The sequence below is a fragment of the Mixophyes fleayi genome, chromosome 4 (genome assembly GCF_038048845.1).
Source record: "Mixophyes fleayi isolate aMixFle1 chromosome 4, aMixFle1.hap1, whole genome shotgun sequence".
NCBI lineage: Eukaryota > Metazoa > Chordata > Amphibia > Anura > Limnodynastidae > Mixophyes > Mixophyes fleayi.
Genome location: NC_134405.1, coordinates 127,733,800 through 127,755,635, shown reverse-complemented (window position 1 = coordinate 127,755,635; position 21,836 = coordinate 127,733,800). Strand labels below are relative to the sequence as shown.

Sequence of the window (21,836 nt, the reverse complement as noted above, 5' to 3'; positions counted from 1 at the left end):
GCATATTTTAAGTTGACTTCCTGAAAGAGTGTCTGCTGAACCTAATTAGCTCCCACTGGACTAAAGAAAGAAGAAAAAAAAAACGTATATCTTGGGGGAAGGCATGTACTGTACATTTCTGCTTATCAATTTGATATTTTATTTGGGGCCCTGACATTTAATCATCTATTTCGGCCCTCATCCTGACAAGGACTATATCTGTTTCTATAGTATGAAGTATGTAAGGACTCTTTCTTCTTCTTGGAAAAGTTTTATACCGCCTACGTTCCACATGTCTATCACATTGGGGACAGGATAACGTTATAAGTCAAGACAGGGAAATTAAATTAACTGGCTTTGTGCTCATTGAGAAATCTAGTATTTTTTCTGGAAATCCATTATAATAGTTTTCCATATACAAAAAAACCCTAATATCCCAATAGTTGGGACCATTGCCTATAAGACGAAGGTTTGGCACTTTCTTCTGCTAACTCTTTTGCAGTGTCATATAAAAATGTGGTATTTTGCCACAATCACTACGGGGGGACTTCCGTTACCTGCAGTGAGCCACCAGAAATCACCGTGATATTCCGGCTTCACTCATCTCCAGTGGCGGACCCGGGAAGGGGGGGGGAAAGCATCGGGGCGATCTCCCCCTCCTCTAACAGGGGCTTGCTGCCGGCGGCTGCACACTGTTTGCAGGTCCGTTCGGCAGAGACAGGCAAGGGAGAGTGTGCTGCCCGGCCACTCTGATTGTGTTTAAATACAATTGGAGCCACAGGGCAGCACACTCTCCCTGCCTGTCTCTACCGAACGGACCCGCAAACAGTGTGCAGCCGCAGGCAGCCTAAACAATCAAAAAGGAGGCTAAAGCGCCCCCCCCCTCCCCCTTCCCTAATTCACCCCCTGTACAATACATTTTTAGATCCGCCCCTGCTCATTTCCATGTACTACGTTACACGAACATCTCTGATTGTCCTGTGCACCTCTATGGGGTGCAAAGAAAAATCTGTGCTGTTACATTGCTGCAAAGAGCCTTCACAGCTGTTTTTGATGGGAATTAAATTCCCCCTGTATGTCTTCACCCTCCAGTAACAGTATTCTGTAGGAAGATTTAAAAAATTATATTCCTCCTTAACATCTTTTAAATGGGAAATGATCGAGGATGGCTTTTTTAGTCCTGCAAAAAGGCCACACATAAGGGTGTACTAGTGAAGCTTGATATATTATAGAGATATAGATCAGTATTAACCTGTCTCCAAATTTTTCAAACCATGCTCTTCCCACATTCATCAGCATTTCCATTCTTGGGTTCATTGTCAGACTGTATGGCTTTACCAAGAATTCCTGCTTCCTCTGACACACACACAATATTACACAAATAACTTAAGGAAATTTAAAGATGTAGAAGCAGAGGGGCTTTGGAAGCTTAATGGAATTCATAGTGGAATTAATGGAATTCAAAAATCTGTTGTTACCCTAATTTGACAGACACCCTGGAGGTTCAGATTTAGTCACATACCGACTCAAACAATGCTATAAGTGGGGCAATGTGTGCCTGTATGAAATACCAGCACTACTTCATCCCACTATGAGCAGTATTTGGTGATCCGGGACTGATGAGGGAAAGTAGCAGTGCTTCTGTGGTGACATTGATCGGAGGTGTCTGGATCAAAACTAGTGCGTTAACAGATGACTGAGCACAATAAGCGGAGTGCAGTGAGTTCTTGTCTACTCCTCTCCAGTCATTAAGAATAACTACCGTATTTGCCGGCGTATAAGACGACTGGGCGTATAAGACGACCCCCAACATTTCCACTCAAAATTATAGAGTTTGTTATATACTCGCCGTATAAGACTACCCCCTCTTCCGCACACCTTCTACACACCTTCCACACACACACTGTATTAAATCACTGGCCCCCACACACACTGTATTAAATCACTGGCCCCCACACACACTGTATTAAATCACTGGCCCCCACACACACTGTATTAAATCACTGGCCCCCACACACGCTGTATTAAATCACTGGCCCCCACAAACACACTGCATGAAGTCACTGGCCCCCACACACACTGCATTAAGTCACTGGCCCCCACACACACACTGCATGAAGTCACTGGCCCACACACACACACTGCATGAAGTCACTGGCCCCCACACACACTGCATGAAGTCACTGGCCCCCACACACACACTGCATGAAGTCACTGGCCCACACACACACACTGCATGAAGTCACTGGCCCACACACACACACTGCATGAAGTCACTGGCCCCCACACACACTGCATGAAGTCACTGCCCCCCACACACACACTGCATGAAGTCACTGGCCCCCACACACACACACACACACTCATATATGCTGATCACACACACACTCATATATGCTGATCACACACTCTGCATTGACATGACATAACATAAAACAAACATAACATAACACATACTAATAACACTTACCTTCTTCTGCTGTCACTCTCCTCTGTCCCCCTCCTGTCACTCTCATCTGTCCCTCTCTCCCTCTCTCACTTTGCCCCCTCTGCCGCGCCCCAGCCATAAAAAAAACAAAACAGAAACACTTACCAATCCGCGCGGCGCCGGGACCCAGCATCCTCCTCTCTCACGCAGCCTGTCACTGATGACAGGCTGCGTGAGAGAGGAGGATGCTGGGTCCCGGCGCCGCGCGATTGGTAAGTGTTTCTATTTTTTTTTTTTTTATGGCTGGCCCGCGGCACCCCTGAGACCCCTGAGTTTGGCACCCGGCGTATAAGACGACCCCCCCACTTGGAGGCATGTTTTTCAGGTCCAAAAAGTCGTCTTATACGCCGGCAAATACGGTACATGTGAGTGTCGGATGAAGGACGCCACACTTTCCTGGATGGAGCATGTTGAACGCAGGCTTACTTACCAGGGTGCCACTCAGACAGTCCTGTCACTGGTGTTCCCTGTTGCCATGCCAGTCCAGGGACAGTCCTGTTAGGTTATTGCAATCCATGGTCTGCTGCTTTGTGGCGCTAAAATGGAAGCAGTAAGTGTCTAATTTGTTTTCAACTATTTTTGTATAAGTTCTTTATACACTTGAAACTTGTTTTTGAATTACAACGGTGTCTAGGGTTCCAGTACAATTAAACACCAAATTATGTACAAAATGTTTTTGTATTGCTTTTTACTGCTTAACCCTAGGTTGATTTGGGTTGGTGTGGGTTCAAATTAGTTTGAACTGTATGCGAGCAGGGTAAGTAAGGAAGAGAGAGAAGCAGGTGACCAGGCACAAAGGAGAGCTGGCGGGGAGGGAGAGATGCGGTGTATGGGGGAGTGTGGCCAGAGGAATAAGGGGAAGGAGAAGGGCCACATGGAAGACATAAGGAAAACAAGGGAGACATTAAAGAAATGTAGGAAATCAGGAGATTAAGGAAAGGTTGGTTAACACAGTATACTTGGAGGTGGACAGAGGGGAGGAGGGTGGCACAGGGCAGATAAGCCTTACATAATTTAATATATTTTATACTATACTATATAATGCTAAAAAGTATCTAAAATTAATTTCACATGATCAAAATCTCTAAAGCTTCTGGGTGCCTAGCCCCCCTCTTTACATATCTGTACCAGCACTTCTAAATTCCCACTTCGAACGCTGCACTTAAATATATGCTATCTGCAATGCCTTGGCCAAAAGGAAATTCCTAGAATCTATTGGAAGCGGTGTTCTACTGGGGGGTTGAAGAACATCCCAGCTGTTAGACTTTGAGGGTACACGTGGGGGACATTTTGGAATAAGTATAAATACTAGACCATTGACCAAACTCCCAAGATTAGTGTCTATGAAAAATCTATATTTAGCATTTATAAACAGGACTTATTTGATTTCTATGCAAATATTTAAGAGCATAGTAAGAAAATCCTCACTATGCCCAAAATGTGAGAAAGGTGGCGATACCTTTTATGCATCTTGTTTGGTCTTGCTATTGTACTAAGCCGTTCTGGTTTGATGGAATTTGATATATAACGAACATATGACAATTGGATATTCTATGTGAATCCAAATATGTCTATTGAGATTAACAATTGGCATCACTATAATGACAACCAAATCCAGTTTGATGGGCAACCGATTATCAGCAAAATGTGTTTAATTAAAACAAATGGAAATAAGTTCAAAGGCTTTTTGGACATATGGGAAGAACATGCAGATTTTTTAGTTGGTTATGTTCTTTCTTAGTTTGTTCCAGCGTCAAAACCTCTCAGTGTAAGAAGCAAAATGCCTATTTCCTCCTCCAACCCCCTGGCAGCCCTCATCAATGGGTTACATTCCTACTTCGCTGAACATAGACAAGAAAATAAATAAACCTGTCACTCACCGGACCGTGAGTGCCTCTGCGCTGGTGCGTGGTTCTCTAGCCTTCCTGCCGGCGCCTGTCCTGAACCGCGGCCGTCCGCCATCTTGATGCACTGCGCATGCGCAGCATCCAAGAACTTATGACCTTTGCTTTTAATCTCATTGGTGGATCAGGCACCTCTCCCTATTTAAGGCACCTGTGCTCATTACCTCGTTACCTGATCTTGCGTCTCATTCCCTGTGAGTCTCTGAAGGTGTCTCTCCTGTGTTCTGCTAGTGTCCTCAGCTTCCTGCTGATTACCTGCTCTGCTCACCTGGGTTTCCCATACCCGCTACAGACTCCTGTATTCTGCTCGTGTCCTCAGCTGTCTGCTGGATTACCTGCTCTGCTCACCTGTGGTTCCCATACCTGCTACAGCCGTTCAGCGCTCCCGCTGTACCTGCATATCCTCGTGGACAAGCTTCTCTACTCAGCAGCAGTATCCATACCCGCTATAGACTATTTGTTGTTATGCTGCATATCAGTTTGGAACAAGCTTCTCTACTCAGCAGAGATATGCATACTTGTGATTGACTATCAGTTATTATCCCGCATATCTGCTTTGTGCAAGCCTCTCTACTCAGCAGCGGTATGCATACCGTTATAGACTATTAGCTGTAAACGCTGCATATCTGTTTGGAACAAGTTCCTCTGTGCTCTCAGTGTCTTCATACCGTTATTGACTCTTTTCATGCCTCCACTCATCCGCACCTGAACTACTCCTCACTTACTAGCAGTGGTACAACTTTCTATACGCAGACCACTGACTTCCCCGCTACCTACCTGCACCTGGACAAGTCTTCTCATCACAGCAGTGGTACAACTTGCTATACGCAGACCACTGACTTCCCCGCTACCTACCTGCACCTGGACAAGTCTTCTCATCACAGCAGTGGTACAACTTGCTGTACGCAGACCACTGACTTCCCCGCTACCCACCTGCACCTGGACAAGTCTTCCCTTCACAGCAGTGGTACAACTTGCTATCCGCAGACCACTGACTCTCCTGTTACCTTCCTTCACCTGCTCACGTCCACCCTGGTCTTCGTGGTTCAAACCTGCCTTTCCACTATAGATGCAAGTCGCTGACTCATTTACCAGTATAGCTGCAAGTCATTGACTATCATCAATTCCATTGGCATCCTCTCTCCATCTGTTGTTATATACGTTCCACTATTCACCCTGCTGCCAGAGGACCGCTGTGCAAACTCCGCCTCTCTGGTAAGCATAGTCAACTGGTGAAATCCTGGGCAAGACTCCTAGTGCCTGTGACAGTAAGATCAGGCCATAACAGACCCAGGATCGGAACCAACAGCTAAAGAGATACTGCTGTACCTGGTTACTCGGATTGAACAACAAGATGTTCGACAGCAACAGTTGTTTCAATGTTGTCAGGCTTTAGCCGCCCGAGGAATCCCTGAGCAAAATGTAGCAGCTACTGTTTATCCTCCAGTACCTCCATCTTCTTCCCGAGTGCCATCCCAGGTGTCTGCCGCTTCCACGCTACACCTGCCTACTCCTTCTTCTAAGTATGATGGAGACCCCAAAACCTGTAGGGGTTTTCTTAACCAATGTTCCATTCATTTCGAACTCCAACCTCATAACTTTTCTACTCATCGTTCCAAAGTGGCCTATCTCATCTCTTTGTTGTCCGGACAGGCTCTCGCATGGGCCTCCCCTCTCTGGGAAAGAAATGACCCCTTACTGGAAGATAGTGCCATGTTTATTTCTACGTTTCGAAGAATTTTTGACGAACCTGGTCGTCTTATCTCTGCAGCTTCCAGTATTCTCCTACTACGCCAAGGATCTTGGTCTGTAGCTCAGTACGTCATACAATTTCGGATTCTTGCCTCTGAGCTTCAGTGGACCACTGAGGCGCTGATAGCCGCCTTCTGGCAGGGGCTTGCCGACAAGATCAAAGACGCACTGACCTCACAAGAGTTACCCTCCTCCTTGGACGATTTGATTTCTCTATGCCATCGTGTAGACATGAGGTTTCGTGAGAGAGATTCCGAAAGAGTAACTTCCTCCAAAGCGCCTGTTCGCTCAGTATCCCAAGTTCGTCATCTTCCACCTCCAGTAGAACCCATGGAGGTAGGTCGCTCTAAATTAACATCTGAAGAGAGAGAGCGACGAGTGAAGAATAGACTCTGTATCTATTGCGCTGACTCTACTCATATGCTGAACTCATGCCCTAGAAGGTCGGGAAATGCCAGGCCCTAACCAGTTCTGGAGAGGTAAGGTAAGGGTCCCTGGAGTCCTCTCCATGTTCTACAGATGCTAAAGTCTGTGCTTTTGATGTTACCGTTTCCTTTGCTACCAAATCATTTATGTCTCAAGCACTTCTAGATTCTGGAGCTGCTGGAAATTTTATCTCTAGTTCCCTAGTGAATCAATGGTCCCTACCAGTGATTCCTTTAAAAGCACCTATAGCTGTTACTGCTATCGATGGGTCACATATAATTAATGGACTCCTTACTCAAAGTACGTCTCCATTGACCCTTCAAATTGGAGCCTTACACCAATAGAAAATTTCTTTATTGGTCCTTCCTGTTACCACCAGTCCCATCGTACTTGGCCTTCCATGGCTTCAACTTCATTCCCCTCAGATTGACTGAAACACTCCTCAAGTCACTTCCTGGGGTCCCGAATGTCGTCATAGATGTCTCTCTCAAGTTGTTCCACTCAAAATACATAAGTCTTCCATTTCACCTTGCCCGCCGGGTCTTCCTCCACAGTATGCTTCCTTCGCGGATGTATTCGATAAGGTTCAGTCTGAACGCCTTCCTCCCAATCGGGCGTGGGATTGTCCGATTGACTTACAACCTGGCAAGAACCCTCCTAGGGGTCGTGTGTATCCACTCTCGCTACCAGAAACTCAAGCAACATCTGAGTATATCAAGGAGAACCTCCAGCGATGATTTATCCGACCTTCCACCTCTCTCGCTGGAGCCGGGTTCTTTTTTGTGAAGAAGGATGGATCATTACGACCCTGTATAGATTATCGTGGACTCAATGGCATTACCATCAAAAATCGGTATCCTATTCCACTAATTACCGAGCTCTTTGATCGCATCAAGGGAGCCCGGATCTTCACCAAGCTTGATCTTCGAGGCGCTTATAACTTAATCCGGATCAAGTCTGGAGACGAATGGAAGACAGCTTTTAACACCAGGGATGGCCATTATGAATATCTAGTTATGCCCTTCGGGTTGTGTAACGCGCCCGCTGTCTTCCAGGGTTTCGTGAATGAGATCTTCCGGGACTTGTTGTATGTCTGTGTCGTCGTCTACCTGGACGATATATTAATCTTTTCCCAGGATCTGCCCACTCATCATCAACATGTGGCAGAGGTCCTTTCCAGACTCCGGAGAAACTCTTTATTCTGCAAGTTAGAAAAATGTTCCTTTATGTTATCCCAGATTCCATTCTTGGGATATATTGTGTCCGGACTTTGTCTCAAGATGTATCCTGAAAAGGTGAACGCTGTACTACGTTGGCCCCAGCCAACTACTATCAGAGCAATCCAACGCTTTTTAGGTTTTGCAAACTACTACAGACGTTTCATTCAAAGTTTTTCATCCATCGCCTCTCCAATAGTGGCTCTGACCCGGAAGGGAGCTAACACTAAACAATGGTCCTCCAGGGCCCTTCAAGCTTTCCAGTTCCTCAAGGAGTCCTTCTCTTCCGCTCCTGTTCTTCGACAGCCTGACGTGACCCTTCCTTTCTTCCTGGAGGTAGACGCCTCTTATGTTGGCCTAGGGGCCATACTATCCCAAAGATCGGAGCAACAAAAATTCCATCCTTGTGCCTTCTACTCTCGAGGTCTTCTACCTGCGGAGAGAAATTACACGATCGGGGACAAGGAGTTGTTGGCCATAAAAGCAGCATTAGAGGAGTGGAGATATCTGCTGGAGGGAGCTCGTCATCCTGTAACTATTTTTACGGATCACAAAAACCTGTCATATTTGCAGTCAGCCCAATGTTTGAATCCTCGTCAAGCAAGATGGTTGGTCTCTTTTCTTTTCCCGTTTTGAGCTTATCATAACCTTCAAACCAGCTTTCAAGAATAGAAAAGCAGATGCCTTGTCTCGGGCGTTTGTGGCATCCTCAGACGTTGAAGATGGTCCTAATCATCCTATATTAGATCCCAAATGTGTGACTCTGGCCACTTCTTCCACCAAGGTGCTAACATTTGGGAGAACCCTCGTGCCTCCATCTCTACGGAGGAAAATACTGTTCTGGTATCATTCCTCACGCTTTTCTGGACATTCGGATGAACACAAGACCTTAGAAGTCCTTTCTCGAAGCTACTGGTGGTCCTCTATGAGGAGAGATGTCAAAGAATTTGTGGCCGCATGTGAGGTGTGTTCCCAGTTTAAAACTCCCCGCAGAACACCGGCGGGATTACTTCAACCACTACCCATTCCTTCCAAGCCTTGGACCCATATTAGTATGGACTTTGTCACTGATCTTCCTCCGAGTAAAAAGTGCAATACCATCTGGGTAGTGGTGGATAGATTTTCGAAAATGGCACATTTCGTTCCTTTGACCGGTTTACCTTCCTCATCTACTCTGGCTGACCATTTTATCAAGGAGATTTTACGAATTCATGGATGTCCATCTGAGATTGTTTCGGATAGAGGAGTGCAATTCGTCTCCAGATTCTGGCGAGTCCTTTGCAAGTCCTTGGGTATTCGATTGTCGCCATCATCCTCCTACCATCCTCAATCAAAAGGACAGACCGAGAGAGTCAACCAAGATCTTGAGACTTTCATAAGGATGTTCTCCTCAGCCAACCAAGACAACTGGGTAGATTTACTTCCATGGGCTGAATTCGCCCATAACAACATGTATCACGAGTCATCTTCAAAAAGTCCATTCTTTGTGGTATACGGTCACCATCCGTCTTTCCCAGAATTTCCTGCCCTCCCTCCCACCCAAGTTCCTGCAGTGGAGAGTGTTTGTCAGAGTTTCAAAAATATCTGGTCTCAGGTTAAATCCTGCCTAAAGAAGACATCTGCCAAATACAAGTGTTTTGCTGATAAAAAGAAGCGAGCTATTCCACCACTTAAGATTGGAGACCGCGTATGGCTTTCTACCAAAAATATTCGCCTTAAGGTTCCGTCCATGAAGTTCGCTCCCCGTTTCATTGGTCCTTACAAGATCACTCAGGTGATAAATCCGGTGTGCTTCAAACTACTATTACCTAAGAACCTTCGTATCTCCAACGCCTTCCACGTGTCATTACTCAAGCCTCTTATCATCAACCGTTTCTCTGTTCCTCCTTTAGCACCTCGGCCAGTACAAGTTCATCAAGAGGAAGCGTTTGAAATTATTCATATTTTAGATGCTAAAATTTCGCGAGGAGTTCTTCGTTTTCTTGTGCATTGGAAGGGCTTTGGTCCAGAGGAACGTTCTTGAATCCGCGCAGATGATCTCAACGCTCCAGCTCTTCTAAAAAAATTCTACTCCAAGTATCCGGGCAAACCCGGCTCCAAGTGTTCTGTGCCCACCTTTAAAAGGGGGGGTACTGTCACTCACCGGACGGTGAGTGCCTCTGCACTGGTGCGTGGTTCTCTAGCCTCCCTGCCGGCGCCTGTCCTGAACCGCGGCCGTCCGCCATCTTGATGCACTGCGCATGCGCAGCATCCAAGAACTTATGACCTTTGCTTTTAATCTCATTGGTGAATCAGGCACCTCTCCCTATTTAAGGCACCTGTGCTCATTACCTCGTTGCCTGATCTTGAGTCTCATTCCCTGTGAGTCTCTGAAAGTGTCTCCTGTGTTCTGCTAGTGTCCTCAGCTTCCTGCTGGATTACCTGCTCTGCTCACCTGGGGTTCCCATACCCGCTACAGACTCCTTTGTGTCCTCAACTGTCTGCCCTCTCGCACGCCGTCACCCTCCTCTGCCCTCTCGCACGCCGTCACCCTCCTCTGCCCTCTCGCACGCCGTCACCCTCCTCTGCCCTCTCGCACGCCGTCACCCTCCTCTGCCCTCTCGCACACCGTCACCCTCCTCCTCTGCCCTCTGTCCCCCTCCTCCAGCTGTCACTGACGTAGATATTCAGTGACAGCTGTGGGAGAGAGGAGGCTGCTGGGTCCTAGCGCCGCGCGGATTGGTAAGTTTCTGTTTGCTTTATTTTTTCTAGAGCTGGCCCGCGGCACCCCAGTGACAGCGCCGTGGCACCCCTGGGAGCTGCGGCGCACACTTTGGGAACCGCCGAACTAGACACATGATTATCTTCTAATACATAGAAACTCCCATTTTTTTTGTTTGTTTTTTTATACTAGAGTTAGATCATGTTTCATAGATCCAAAATAAATCTGTTTGTTATTATTTTATTGTATTATGCTTTTATATAATAAAAGGAGTGTCCCAATCCGTTTATTACTTCTAATGAATTAGAAGTATCCCTAAAAGTCTATTAATACAAATATAAAAGAAGTGTGCACAATAGAAGGATTATAGTATACAGGCTTGCCTTCTTAAATATTGTTTAACCTCTTTAAAGAAAAATGTTATCAATAAATGTTACAGGATATCCCCTGTTGAATTAAACTAGAATGCCAGAGATATTACATAGAGAGTATACCTACAGTTATTTTGATTGTCTTGAATACAAAATGTTATCGTCTAATTTACTTAATTTATAAAATATTAATTGACTATTCTATAACATGGGTAAAATCACCCAACCTTGTACAGGAAGCTTCTCATGTACAATAAGACTGCAAATCTTAAAAGGATAATTGCTCCTTATTAAATTTTTCCACATATTAATTCCCTCTCCTATTATAAGTGCACTATATGTAAATATTGACACTGCCACTGAAATTAAATCCTACAGTTAAGTGTTCAACATTAAAGGAGATAACAGGTTACACTGAATGTGTAGTATATACAGTATGCTTATACCTATTTTGGAACACAATATATTCAGTTGACAAGCAGGCCTTTTTTTTAAAAGATGGATCTACGACCATCAAATGTGTTTTACGGTTAAAGCCACAACCCATGGGATATATAGGCACTTTAATGAGATACATAATGGGTATCTTTAACTTATGACATGATTTGGTAATTAAGGGTTAAACAAGAGTTGAGGGGAGGGATATATTCATTATTTAAAAATAAAATAAAAAATGTGAGACATAATGGATCGTTAATGTTGAAACCAAGGAGGAGATTCCGTTAGCTGCGATGTTCCTCAGAACATTGCGGCTGTGCATTTTTACCATTGTTACAGTTACTGCAGTAAATTCTTCAGTGATTTTTTTTTTTTCTTCCTTGCACCTCTATGGGGCGCAAGGAAATATCAGTGGAGATTTCTTGTAAAAATCCCATGGCCACGATGTTCTGAAGAACATAGCGGCTAATTGAATCTCCCCCAAAAGTTTAATGATTATTTTGATTTCGCTCTGCTTTTTGAAAATGTAAATGTTTTGGAAAGATATTTGTATGTCTTTATAATTGATTGTATTATAATTGAATTGTGATCATCATCATCATCATCATTTATTTATATAGCGCAAACATATTCCGTAGCGCTTTACAATTTGGGACAAACATAAAAAACTAATAAACAAACTGGGTAAAACAGACAAAGAGGTGAGAAGGCCCTGCTCGCAAGCTTACAATCTATGGGACAATGGGAGATTGACACATGAGGTTAAGTCTAGATTATGCATTTTGGCCCAGCCAGACTGCAAAGGTAAAAGTGACTCATAAGCTAAATGATCCCGTCACACAACACTGTTGGTCAGGGGGTAGTTGTCTTGTGTGAAATTGTGTAACAGGCTAAAGGTAGCGAGGTTAAGAGGATGGCTGAGGAATATTATAAGCTTGTCTGAAGAGGTAGGTTTTCAGAGAACGCTTGAAAGTTTGTAGACCAGAGGAGAGTCTTACTGTGCGAGGGAGAGCATTCCATAGAGTGGGTGCAGCCCAAAAAAAGTCCTGTAACCGGGAATGGGAGGAAGTAATGAGGGTGGATGAGAGACGCAGATCTTGTGTAGAACGGAGTTGCCGAGTTGGGAGATATTTTGAGACAAGAGAGGAGATATATGTTGGTGCAGCTTTGTTGATGGCCTTGTAGGTTAGTAAAAGTATTTTATATTGGATTCGGTACAAAACAGGTAGCCAGTGTAGAGACATACAGAGTGATTCAACAGGAAGAACGATTTGCAAGGAAAATCAGTCTTGCCGCAGCGTGCAAAATAGATTGTAGAGGTTTGAGTCCGTTCTTGGGAAGACCAGTAAGGAGGGAATTACAATAGTCAATGCGGGAGATGAGTGCATGAATTAAGGTTTTTGCAGTGTCTTGCGTGAGATATGTGCGAATTCTGGAAATGTTCTTTAGATGTATGTAGCAGGATTTAGATATAGAGTCAATGTGGGGAACAAAGGATAGGTGTGGGATTTATGGTCATGTTATCAACAGAGATAGAAAAGTCATGTATGCTCTTGTTGGTGGGTGGGAATATTATTAACTGTTTTAGAAAGATTAAGTTTGAGTTGGCGAGAGGACATCCAAGATGAAATGGCAGAAAGACAGTCAGTTACACGGGACAACACATATGTCGAGAGATCAGGAGAGAATAGATAGAATGGGGTATCATCCGCATAGAGATGATACTGAAAGCCAAAGGAACTTATTAGATTTCCAAGAGAAGCGGTATAGATAGAGAACAGCAGAGGACCTAGCACCGAGCCTTGTGGTACTCCAACTGATAGGGGAAGCGGAGCAGAGGTGGCTCCAAAGAAATTAACAGTGAAAGAGCAATTAAAAGGTAAGATGAGAACCAGGATAGAACAGTGTCTTGAAGACCTAGGGATTGCAGCGTTTGTAGGAGAAGAGAGTGGTCAACGGTGTCAAATGCAGTCGAGAGATCCAGGAGAATTAGGAGAGAGTAATGGCGTTCAGTTTTAGCAGTGATCAGATCATTGACAACCTTGGTCAACGCAGTCTCTGTGGAGTGTTGAGAACGAAAGCCAGACTGAAGAGGATCCAACAGGTTGTTAGCGGAAAGGAAGCGTGTGAGGCGAGTGTAAGCAAGTCTCTCTAGAAGCTTGGAGGGACACGGCAGCTGAGAGATGGGACGGTAATTTGATAGAGAGTTTGGGTCGGAATCTTGTTTTTTTAGAATAGGAGTAATCACTGCATGATTGTATAGTGATGGAAAGATGCCAGTAGAGAGCGAGAGATTACAGATTTGAGTTAGAGGTGAAATAAGCACAGAAGACAGGGATCTACCAATTTGCGAGGGAATAGGATCAAGAGGACAGGAGGTAGGGTAGGAAGATTAGAAGAGCGTAGAAATTTCCTCTTCATTTGTGGGGTCAAATGAAGAGAGGGTGTCAGAGGGTAGTGGGAAGGAATTGATCTGATTGCTTGTCGAGGAAGAGAATATCATTTCTAGTCTGATCTTGTCCTTGAAGTAGGAAGCAAGATCCTGAGCACTGATAGTAGATGGAGGGTTGGGGGTGGGAGGATTGAGAAGATATTTAAATGTATTGAAAAGGCGTTTGGGGTTAGAAGCCTGAGCATAGATAAGAGATTGGAAGTATGTTTGTTTTGCAGTGTCCATAGCATTCCGATAGGAGTGGTAGACAGAAGTATATGTGAAGAAGTCATTAGAGCTTCGAGATTTACGCCAGTGACGTTCTGCTTTACGGGACAGTTTTTGAAGATTTCGTGTTGCTTTAGTGTGCCACGGCTGACATTGAAGTCGACGTGTAGTATGTAGTGTCGCTGGAGCCACTTTATCAAGGGCCGTTGCTAAGGTTTGGTGAAAATGGGGTACTGCCATCTCAGGGGATGAGAATGTAGAGATAGGGGATAGAAGGTATTGGAGAGAGGTGGAAAATTCATATAACATATGGAATATATGTATATAGGACTGGACTCCTCACACATGATTTCCGGAGTATTATTAGCCCAATGAAAAGGGGAAACGTGTAGTATAGATGGTACTCAAAATCAGGCCGACTGGTTATCCTATCGATGTAGTGGGGATTAGATATATCCCCTTTCCATACCACTAATCATGGATTACTCTACCAGATAGTTTGTGTTTCATAGAGCTTCTTAACACTTCCACTCATATTCTCCACATGATGTGACCCACTTGGAGATTTTGGAAGCACATTTTGTCACTGCCATGTTGTAGCAGAAGACATTAGACTATTGGAGCATGGAAGACTAGACAAAGGGAGAAAAATAAAATTTTCATTGTACCTTTCAGTTATGTGGAGTCTTTTTAAGTTCTCACCTTCAAAGGGAAAAAAATGTTCATTTAACCTCGATGACTCCAGATTCTGGATCACTTCCAATAAAAAGTCTCTGGTGATTTGCTGCTGTGAATAATCCCACACTTGAGATTTTGCTGGGAGTAGTTGAAATTGGCTAAATTTGAGAAACCATTGCAAGATTAGATTTTTTGCCACCGTATTTTTGTTACCCTCATTTCTTTTCTCTTGTTGTGTGTGTTTTTTTGTTTTTTTTATTTATATCACTTACATTTTTAAGGTATTTTTTATTTACCACACATTGTCTGTTGTAGGCTTTTATTACATGCTCCCTGTCTTATTATCACTTAATAATATAATTGCATTTTATCTGGACTACTAGCTACCTCACCAGCACTTAAATCAGGTGAGGAAATATTCCTTAGAATGTACACTGAGTCATCGGTTCACTGGTGACTGGGCTTCAGACGTCTTGCTTAATTTTAGAACCTGTGACTGGATTGCTGCACCTTAGCCTGTGCTCTAGTGAGGTGAGGCAGGACTTTTTCTCTGCGCTGGTCCCCAAGCTTTTTTTTTTTTTTTTTTAAACCTAGAGCCTGATTGCATGATGGAGGTCAGGGATTGGCTCTGGACTTCTTCTCTTGGGCCCAGGCCTACTTGATCATTAATTGGGGTTTTAAAGCACAAGGAAGCAGAAAAGCATAAGCTCAGGCAAAGCATTGCCTCCCACTCTGACATCAAATGCAAATGCCACATCACCAAATTTTATACTGCCACCTGGACGGTCTTACCGTCCTTATTTTATTTCCTAGTCCTGGTCTTTACTCGCCTCTTATAGTTCAGAGTTTCTTGTGCAGTTGAGCCCTGTGGGAATATCCAAAACAACATCATAAAGGGAAAGGAGGCTCAAATGCACTTTGATATCAGGAATTTGGCTCTCTAGCAGTGGTTTGAATAGCCGGCCATTCTTCATTCCTAGTACCTGTGCTGCTTCTGTATATGTTGTGTCTATACCTTTATGTTCTGGTTTGCCATATTTGACTGCCTCTACTAGCATTAGTGACACTGATGTGTCTACGAACCGTTCCATTTGATTTACTACCTTGGTCACATCAGTCCTATCTGGCTTCTGTCATGTTCTTTGCTATGTCCTTGTCTTTCAGATACAGTGTGAAATTCCTACGTACAGTCTCTGTTCTGTTTACTCTAGTGCCCCTGGCTGTAGCCCTTACATTTCATCATAAAGGGATCTTTTTCTTATATAAAGTTTGGTAATTTTATGTAATTGCATATATGTAATTATATGATTACGTAAATGTTTTCATTTTGTAAATATATAAGGCCTCCCCTTCTATCCACAGGACTTGGCGCCATGGCAGAGGTTGGCACGATCCTAGACAAGGTCAGGGAAGTCCTTTCCAAACACCAGCTGCAGAAAAGAAGTCCATGATGGGCAGAACAACACTGTGCGGCTTATGTTATGTTTACATCACACTCTCACTACCTAGCAGACAAAATAGGGTTAATGAGTGATTTCAGACATGATTAATGGCATTAATTATATAATCCTAAAACAAACAGTAAGTAAGAGAAGATATATTGTTGTTTTAGAGCCTAGGGCAGCCCTGTCTCTGAGAATATTATTATGGCTGCGTTAAACTAGGAGATCTCACAAAAAGGGACCTTTCTACATGTATCAGTCTGTATTAGTGTGGCAGTTCTTTCCTAATTGTACAGTGGGTCATATTCTAAATAAATGAAAAGTAAGTAAAGTAAACCGTCTAGAAGATTTATTTTCCCTACCTGCTCTTTGACTAACAGCGTAAGCTGCAATTGAAAGGATAACTCCAACTGCTTAAAATAAGTTTTGCTGGTGTTAATGACCCTTCCCTATTCACTTTCCATTCAAGTGAGTCAGAGTGTGAGTAAAGGTGGAAGTATGGTAAATAATCAAAAGGTAAAGTTATGTTTTTACTCATTGACCGCATTAGGGAGGACAGATATTAGAGCTTCTGGGCTGGAAAGCAAAGTGTAAAAAAAATGCTGCAACATATTTATAAGTGAATCTTTAAGAACACCATTGTAGTATTTATTGTGAAAGCAACGCAGGACAAAACTTGGACGATGACTCTATCTCATCAACTTACTGCAGTTTGCAATGTTTAAGTATATCTTTGTTTTCAAGCATGTGGCTTCAATTCTACTAGGTCAAAACACATATTTGCAAGTACAAAGTACTATAAGTGAGCATTGTTCTCTGTAACAGATACTACTGTTCAGCCTTGGGAGTTATCTACTTTGTAGTAGTTAGTGCTGTGGAGGAGTCAAACACCAGCTGATGTAACCATGCTAAAGGTAGCCTGGTTTATTACTGCTCTTGGAAGCATGTTTCCAGTAGGTTATGTGAGGTATAATTTCTTCCCACAATTATTGCACACAGTGATACCACCACAGGTTGCCCTTCTCTCGATTTCAGGGGTCACTATAATAAAACAGAAACAGGCACATTTTCTGGGCAGTTATTACCTTTTATGTAACCTAATTGTCCAAAAAAAACCTTTGAAAAATCAAATTAAAGTAAACATATCAACAGTAGTTACAGTATTAAAAGGAATATAATAAAGGTCATTTCTGAAAATGCAGGGTGCAGAGCTTTGTTATTTGCACAAACTTTGCCTTATTATCCATGCACATCTAGAGGTGCACACACTCATCCCCGTTTTTGTAACTGCCTTTGAAACATCAATAATAATATAATAACAAAAATTACATTCAGTGCATTACTTCACTCGTCAATACCCAAATAATTGTATAGGACTGCTGCCAATGTAACTGGAATTCACAACTTTTAATCAAAATCAGAGATGATTTTAATATTCTGGATTTATATAGTGATAGTCTTCTCTACATAGAGAGGTGGATTTGCACTGTGTGTTTTATCATCTCTTTGAAACATCAATGCTTGTTTTTTTTTGTATTGCATCAATTTGCAGCTCAGACTGAATATGTGCATGATTAAAAGAGTAAAACGTCACCTTAAACTCCATTTTTATTCAGAACAATTTTTCACTTTTTCTCTTAAAATATTGCTTGGTTTTAAATGCTCTACCCTCTGACCCACATTTAAATAATCTTATCCCTCGAAATAAATACTTACTTTTTGCATGTGGGTTCAGAACTAGCAAGCACTTAGCAAGGATTACCCTAGATTTGTCCAGACACTCCTATCAGAAGATACAAAGTTTTGCGCACATACTAATCCACTTGGGCAATGAAGGCTGTAGAGAATATAGTCTATATTATATGTTTTCCTGTGTTTAAGAAAAATTCTTGCCTTGGTGTGCACATTTTTAAAAAAATGATTCTGTCAACATGCTACAACAAGTAGGCCATCTATTGCTGCCTCATTAGGGCTATAGAATACAAGTAGAAGGGGTCTTGGTCATAGCTTTGAAGTCATTCCAGACTAAAACCAGTCCTTCTGATTCAACCTCTTGTAAGCAGGACTGCTGTCAGGCTGGCTCTGATAATGCTGCACCTCCCAGACCAGGACTTTTAGGTCCTGCACAGTCTTCTTCAAACCAGGAACCCCACTCAAAACAAGTGAGTGCCTCATCAGTTTATTGAACATAAAAAAAAAAACCGCTGTCCTTGGAGGGCGGGTCCCCAGGTCTGTCCGGTTCCCATACTCCCTGATGGTGGCCCTAAAAAGGAACCAGGAATTCATGTATTGTATGCTTGTATAAATTGTGTTCAGTGTTCATCCCATATATCAGTTATCATATTGAATAACCGCTATGCTCACTGTATAAAATCACTCCTGTCGTAAGGAGACAGGAGTAAACTTTGTTTTATTTACACACTTATGTAATTTATGCCAATAAAAATAAATATCATGGTCACATACACATAGGAAAAAATACTTCAGTTTTCTATTTAAAAATGGAAAGTTTAGTTTGAGTAAAAATGGTCAGTGGGTTATATTGTCTTTATAATGTATGTAGCGCCAACATATTTCACAGTGCCTACAATAAGATTGATTAATGTAGGCACATTCTTCCATTCCTCATGGATTTTGCAGACACACAAATACATCAGGGCCTGTACAGTCAGAAACCAATTAACCTACCAATATTTCTTTGGACTGTCAGAGAAAACTGGAGGAAACATAGGTGAACATATAGTAAAGAATGTACTGAGCTAAAATTGAACACAAGGCAACATTCCTGTAAAGTAGCAATGCTGAACACAGTGCTACTGGTTTGTTTTACATTGCATTGTGATCCATTTAGCCATACCTAAGTTGCTGTTGCAAACTTCTCTTTTGAGCTCTCATATTTGCATGTATTGTCTATAGTGGCTTAGTGTCTTGATTTAATAACCTGGCACTAAGTCCAGGATACAGTTTTTGAATGAGCTTTTTATATAATTGGTACAGGAATAGTTCCAAAACATCTCCTAAAAAACAAACATTTCTTCAACTGATGGCCCTGGGGCATGGCAGGATGATACAGACAAAAAAAAAACGTAAGCAAAGAGACAGTCTACAATGAACATGTTTTTAAAGCCTACTTTTAAGTTGTAGGGCATTTAAGACCACGGTGTATATTTACTAAACTGGGGGTTTGAAAAAGTTGAGATGTTGCCTATAGCAACCAATAAGATTCTAGCTGTCATTTTGTAGAATGTACTGAACAAATAACTAAATTCTGATTGGTTGCTATAAGCAACATCTTCACTTTTTCAAACCCGCGGTTCAGTAAATATACCCACAGAAGTGCTCTGTTCCCACAGATACGATATAATTGTTATAATTAAACTGGCATAGAAGATGTAGGGCAGACAGATTTTTTTTGAAAAGGGTACTCTTATCTGCATAACATTTATAGAAGTCTATTCTATAGCTTTTTACCTGTTTGTTCTGTAAAAATGCCTCCAATGCCAGGGCTGTACTAATGTTTGGGTTTTGAAAATATCTTATTATTATTTTTTTTGAAAGAATAAACACTGTCACAAGCTTGGCCTTGACCGATTTTTAAAGGCTAGAGCCAAACACATATGCAATGTTTTGCATTTTCTATAGCTTATTTAAGAAATGCTTCAATGTGATAAGTGATAAATTATATTTTAATCATAATTTTATATAATGCAGATACATTTTACAACTGCTAGCCATGAATATAAATTATTGACCTTTTCATTTAATAAGGAACTGTGTTGGAATTTCAGGAGGCCAACCTAAGAGAAACCACATGTCCATTGTATATTGACACTGTTTTAATAATCTTGATCAGCAAAACGTTCTCAAGTAAAGCCACTGGCATTTTCACATCTTATACTTACAGACGCTTTATATCTGTTTACAACAGTGATTGGCAACCTGTTACAATTCTGGGTCAGCCTTGACGGCGGTCCTCTAAGCTTTAAAAGGGCTGCACATTGATCCAGACGTTCTGGGGCGAGGTATCCGCTTTGATTTCGGAGGTCCTGCGAGTTTCTGTCTCTCTTGACCCGAAGGTAGCCCTCCTACATATATATCAGCCTGTGATTCCTAGCTATAAGCGCTATGTATTAGGACACATACTAATAGCCGCTAGAGCAGCAATAGCTCAGAACTGGAAGTCCCCTGCTCCCCCCAGCATCACTAAGGTCGTGTCTAAGATCCAGTATCGTTTTGAAATGGAAACAACGGATGTGCCCTATATGTCATCCGCCTCCAATCCAATTTTCAAATGGTTTAGCTGGCACGAATATGTTACAGAGGGCTCCGGTATAGCACGAGTAGCTTCAACTACTTCACTCCCTCCCTCCCCAGCAGCCCTCATGGAGGAACCCCAGCCTAACGAATAGGCTCTGCCTGTGTGTTATCTGAGCTACCTAGGTATTAATATCTCCCCATCTGGTGTACCATGAGAAAGACCAATGTGTATATTTTATTTCTGTTTCTCAAAGTAATGTGCATGCTATAAGATCGCTGTTTCAATTGAGTGAACCCCACCCCTCCCTGCGTGGGGGTCCCCCCACCCACTTTTTTTTTATTTTTTTTTATTACCCTTTTGTTTGTTCCCCCAACTGTGTTTGTTACCCTTTCTTTTTTCTGTACCCCATTTAACTTTGAAAAACTCAATGAAAATTTATTGAAGTAAAAAAAATAAAAGGGCTGCACATTATCTTTAATCTCATTAATATGTTAAAGCAATATATTTAATCAAAGAAAGAGACATATAAGCAATAACACATCAGCATGCATATCACATATTGCCCTAATACAAGGGGCTCGATACTCTCACCTGCTAAATTGAGGATCCCCGCGAGCGTCGGACGCAGCGTCCGTCCGATGGTGGCGGCCATCTTGATTCCAGATCTGCGCATGCGCAGATGTGTCCTGTCAGATAGAACTCCTTCTCTCTGCTCCCATTCGTCCAGCCTGTCGTCACGTCACTATTTAAAGTACCTGGGCCAACACTCAGTTCTGTTCTGATCCATAGAAAGCGGTCAGGGATACCAGCCCAAGTGTACCAGCACAGGAGTACACTAGCAGTGACAGTTACCCAGAAGGAACGTGGTTCTGGACGCCATAAAGGAGCCCAGTGGTGGCAGCAGGATCCTCCTACTACGGCAGTAGGGGCATATTCGGAATAACGAAAGGGCACGGTGGCAAAGTAAGCACAGCTGGTTCCAAGCAACAACAGACAGGGTGGCAAAGGCGGTCCATCCTGTCACAAAGTGTTACAAGCTATAACAAACAAATTTGACAATAAATCAGGAAGGATCTGAGGATTGCAGGTCCACATACAGCCCATCACTGGTCTAAAATGTAAAGCCCTGTACTACATTAACTCTGATTGGCTTTTAGAGGTCCCTAGGGGAGAGACAGCTGCTACTGCAGTGCTGGTTGCTGATCACTTCTGAACTTCTCATGGTGAAATGTACATTGGGCACATCATTTTTCATACAATCTGACAGCTCAACACCTAGTTAGTCAAGCAGTGCAAGTGTGATCACTGTAAGTCTAGGACACACACAGTCCCTAATAGCAGGTACTGCTTAATAGGAATCACTATGGGATTTGGAGATGGAAACAAATTTATAGAATAGGCTGCCCTGGTCGCAGTGCCAATATTTTGAATAACATATAATATATTTTTGAATGGGGTAGGAAAGGGCATGAATGAGAGGCAACTTATTCAAAGCACATATACAATAACACTCTGGTTGTCAA

The 21,836-nt window shown here is 42.7% G+C and overlaps 1 protein-coding gene across 4 annotated transcripts in view; it reads left to right on the top strand.

Moving 5' to 3' along the window:
- PPCDC (phosphopantothenoylcysteine decarboxylase) overlaps window positions 1–16,391 on the top strand; it is a 37,135-nt gene extending 20,744 nt beyond the window's left edge. For all 4 annotated transcript variants that reach the window (XM_075208182.1, XM_075208184.1, XM_075208183.1 and 1 more), the window contains one exon: window positions 15,976–16,391. In XM_075208182.1, the coding sequence (XP_075064283.1) occupies window positions 15,976–16,147 (172 nt within the window). In that variant the 3' untranslated portion in view covers window positions 16,148–16,391. The remainder of the gene's footprint in view (window positions 1–15,975) is intronic.
- Window positions 16,392–21,836: the final 5,445 nt, after the last annotated feature.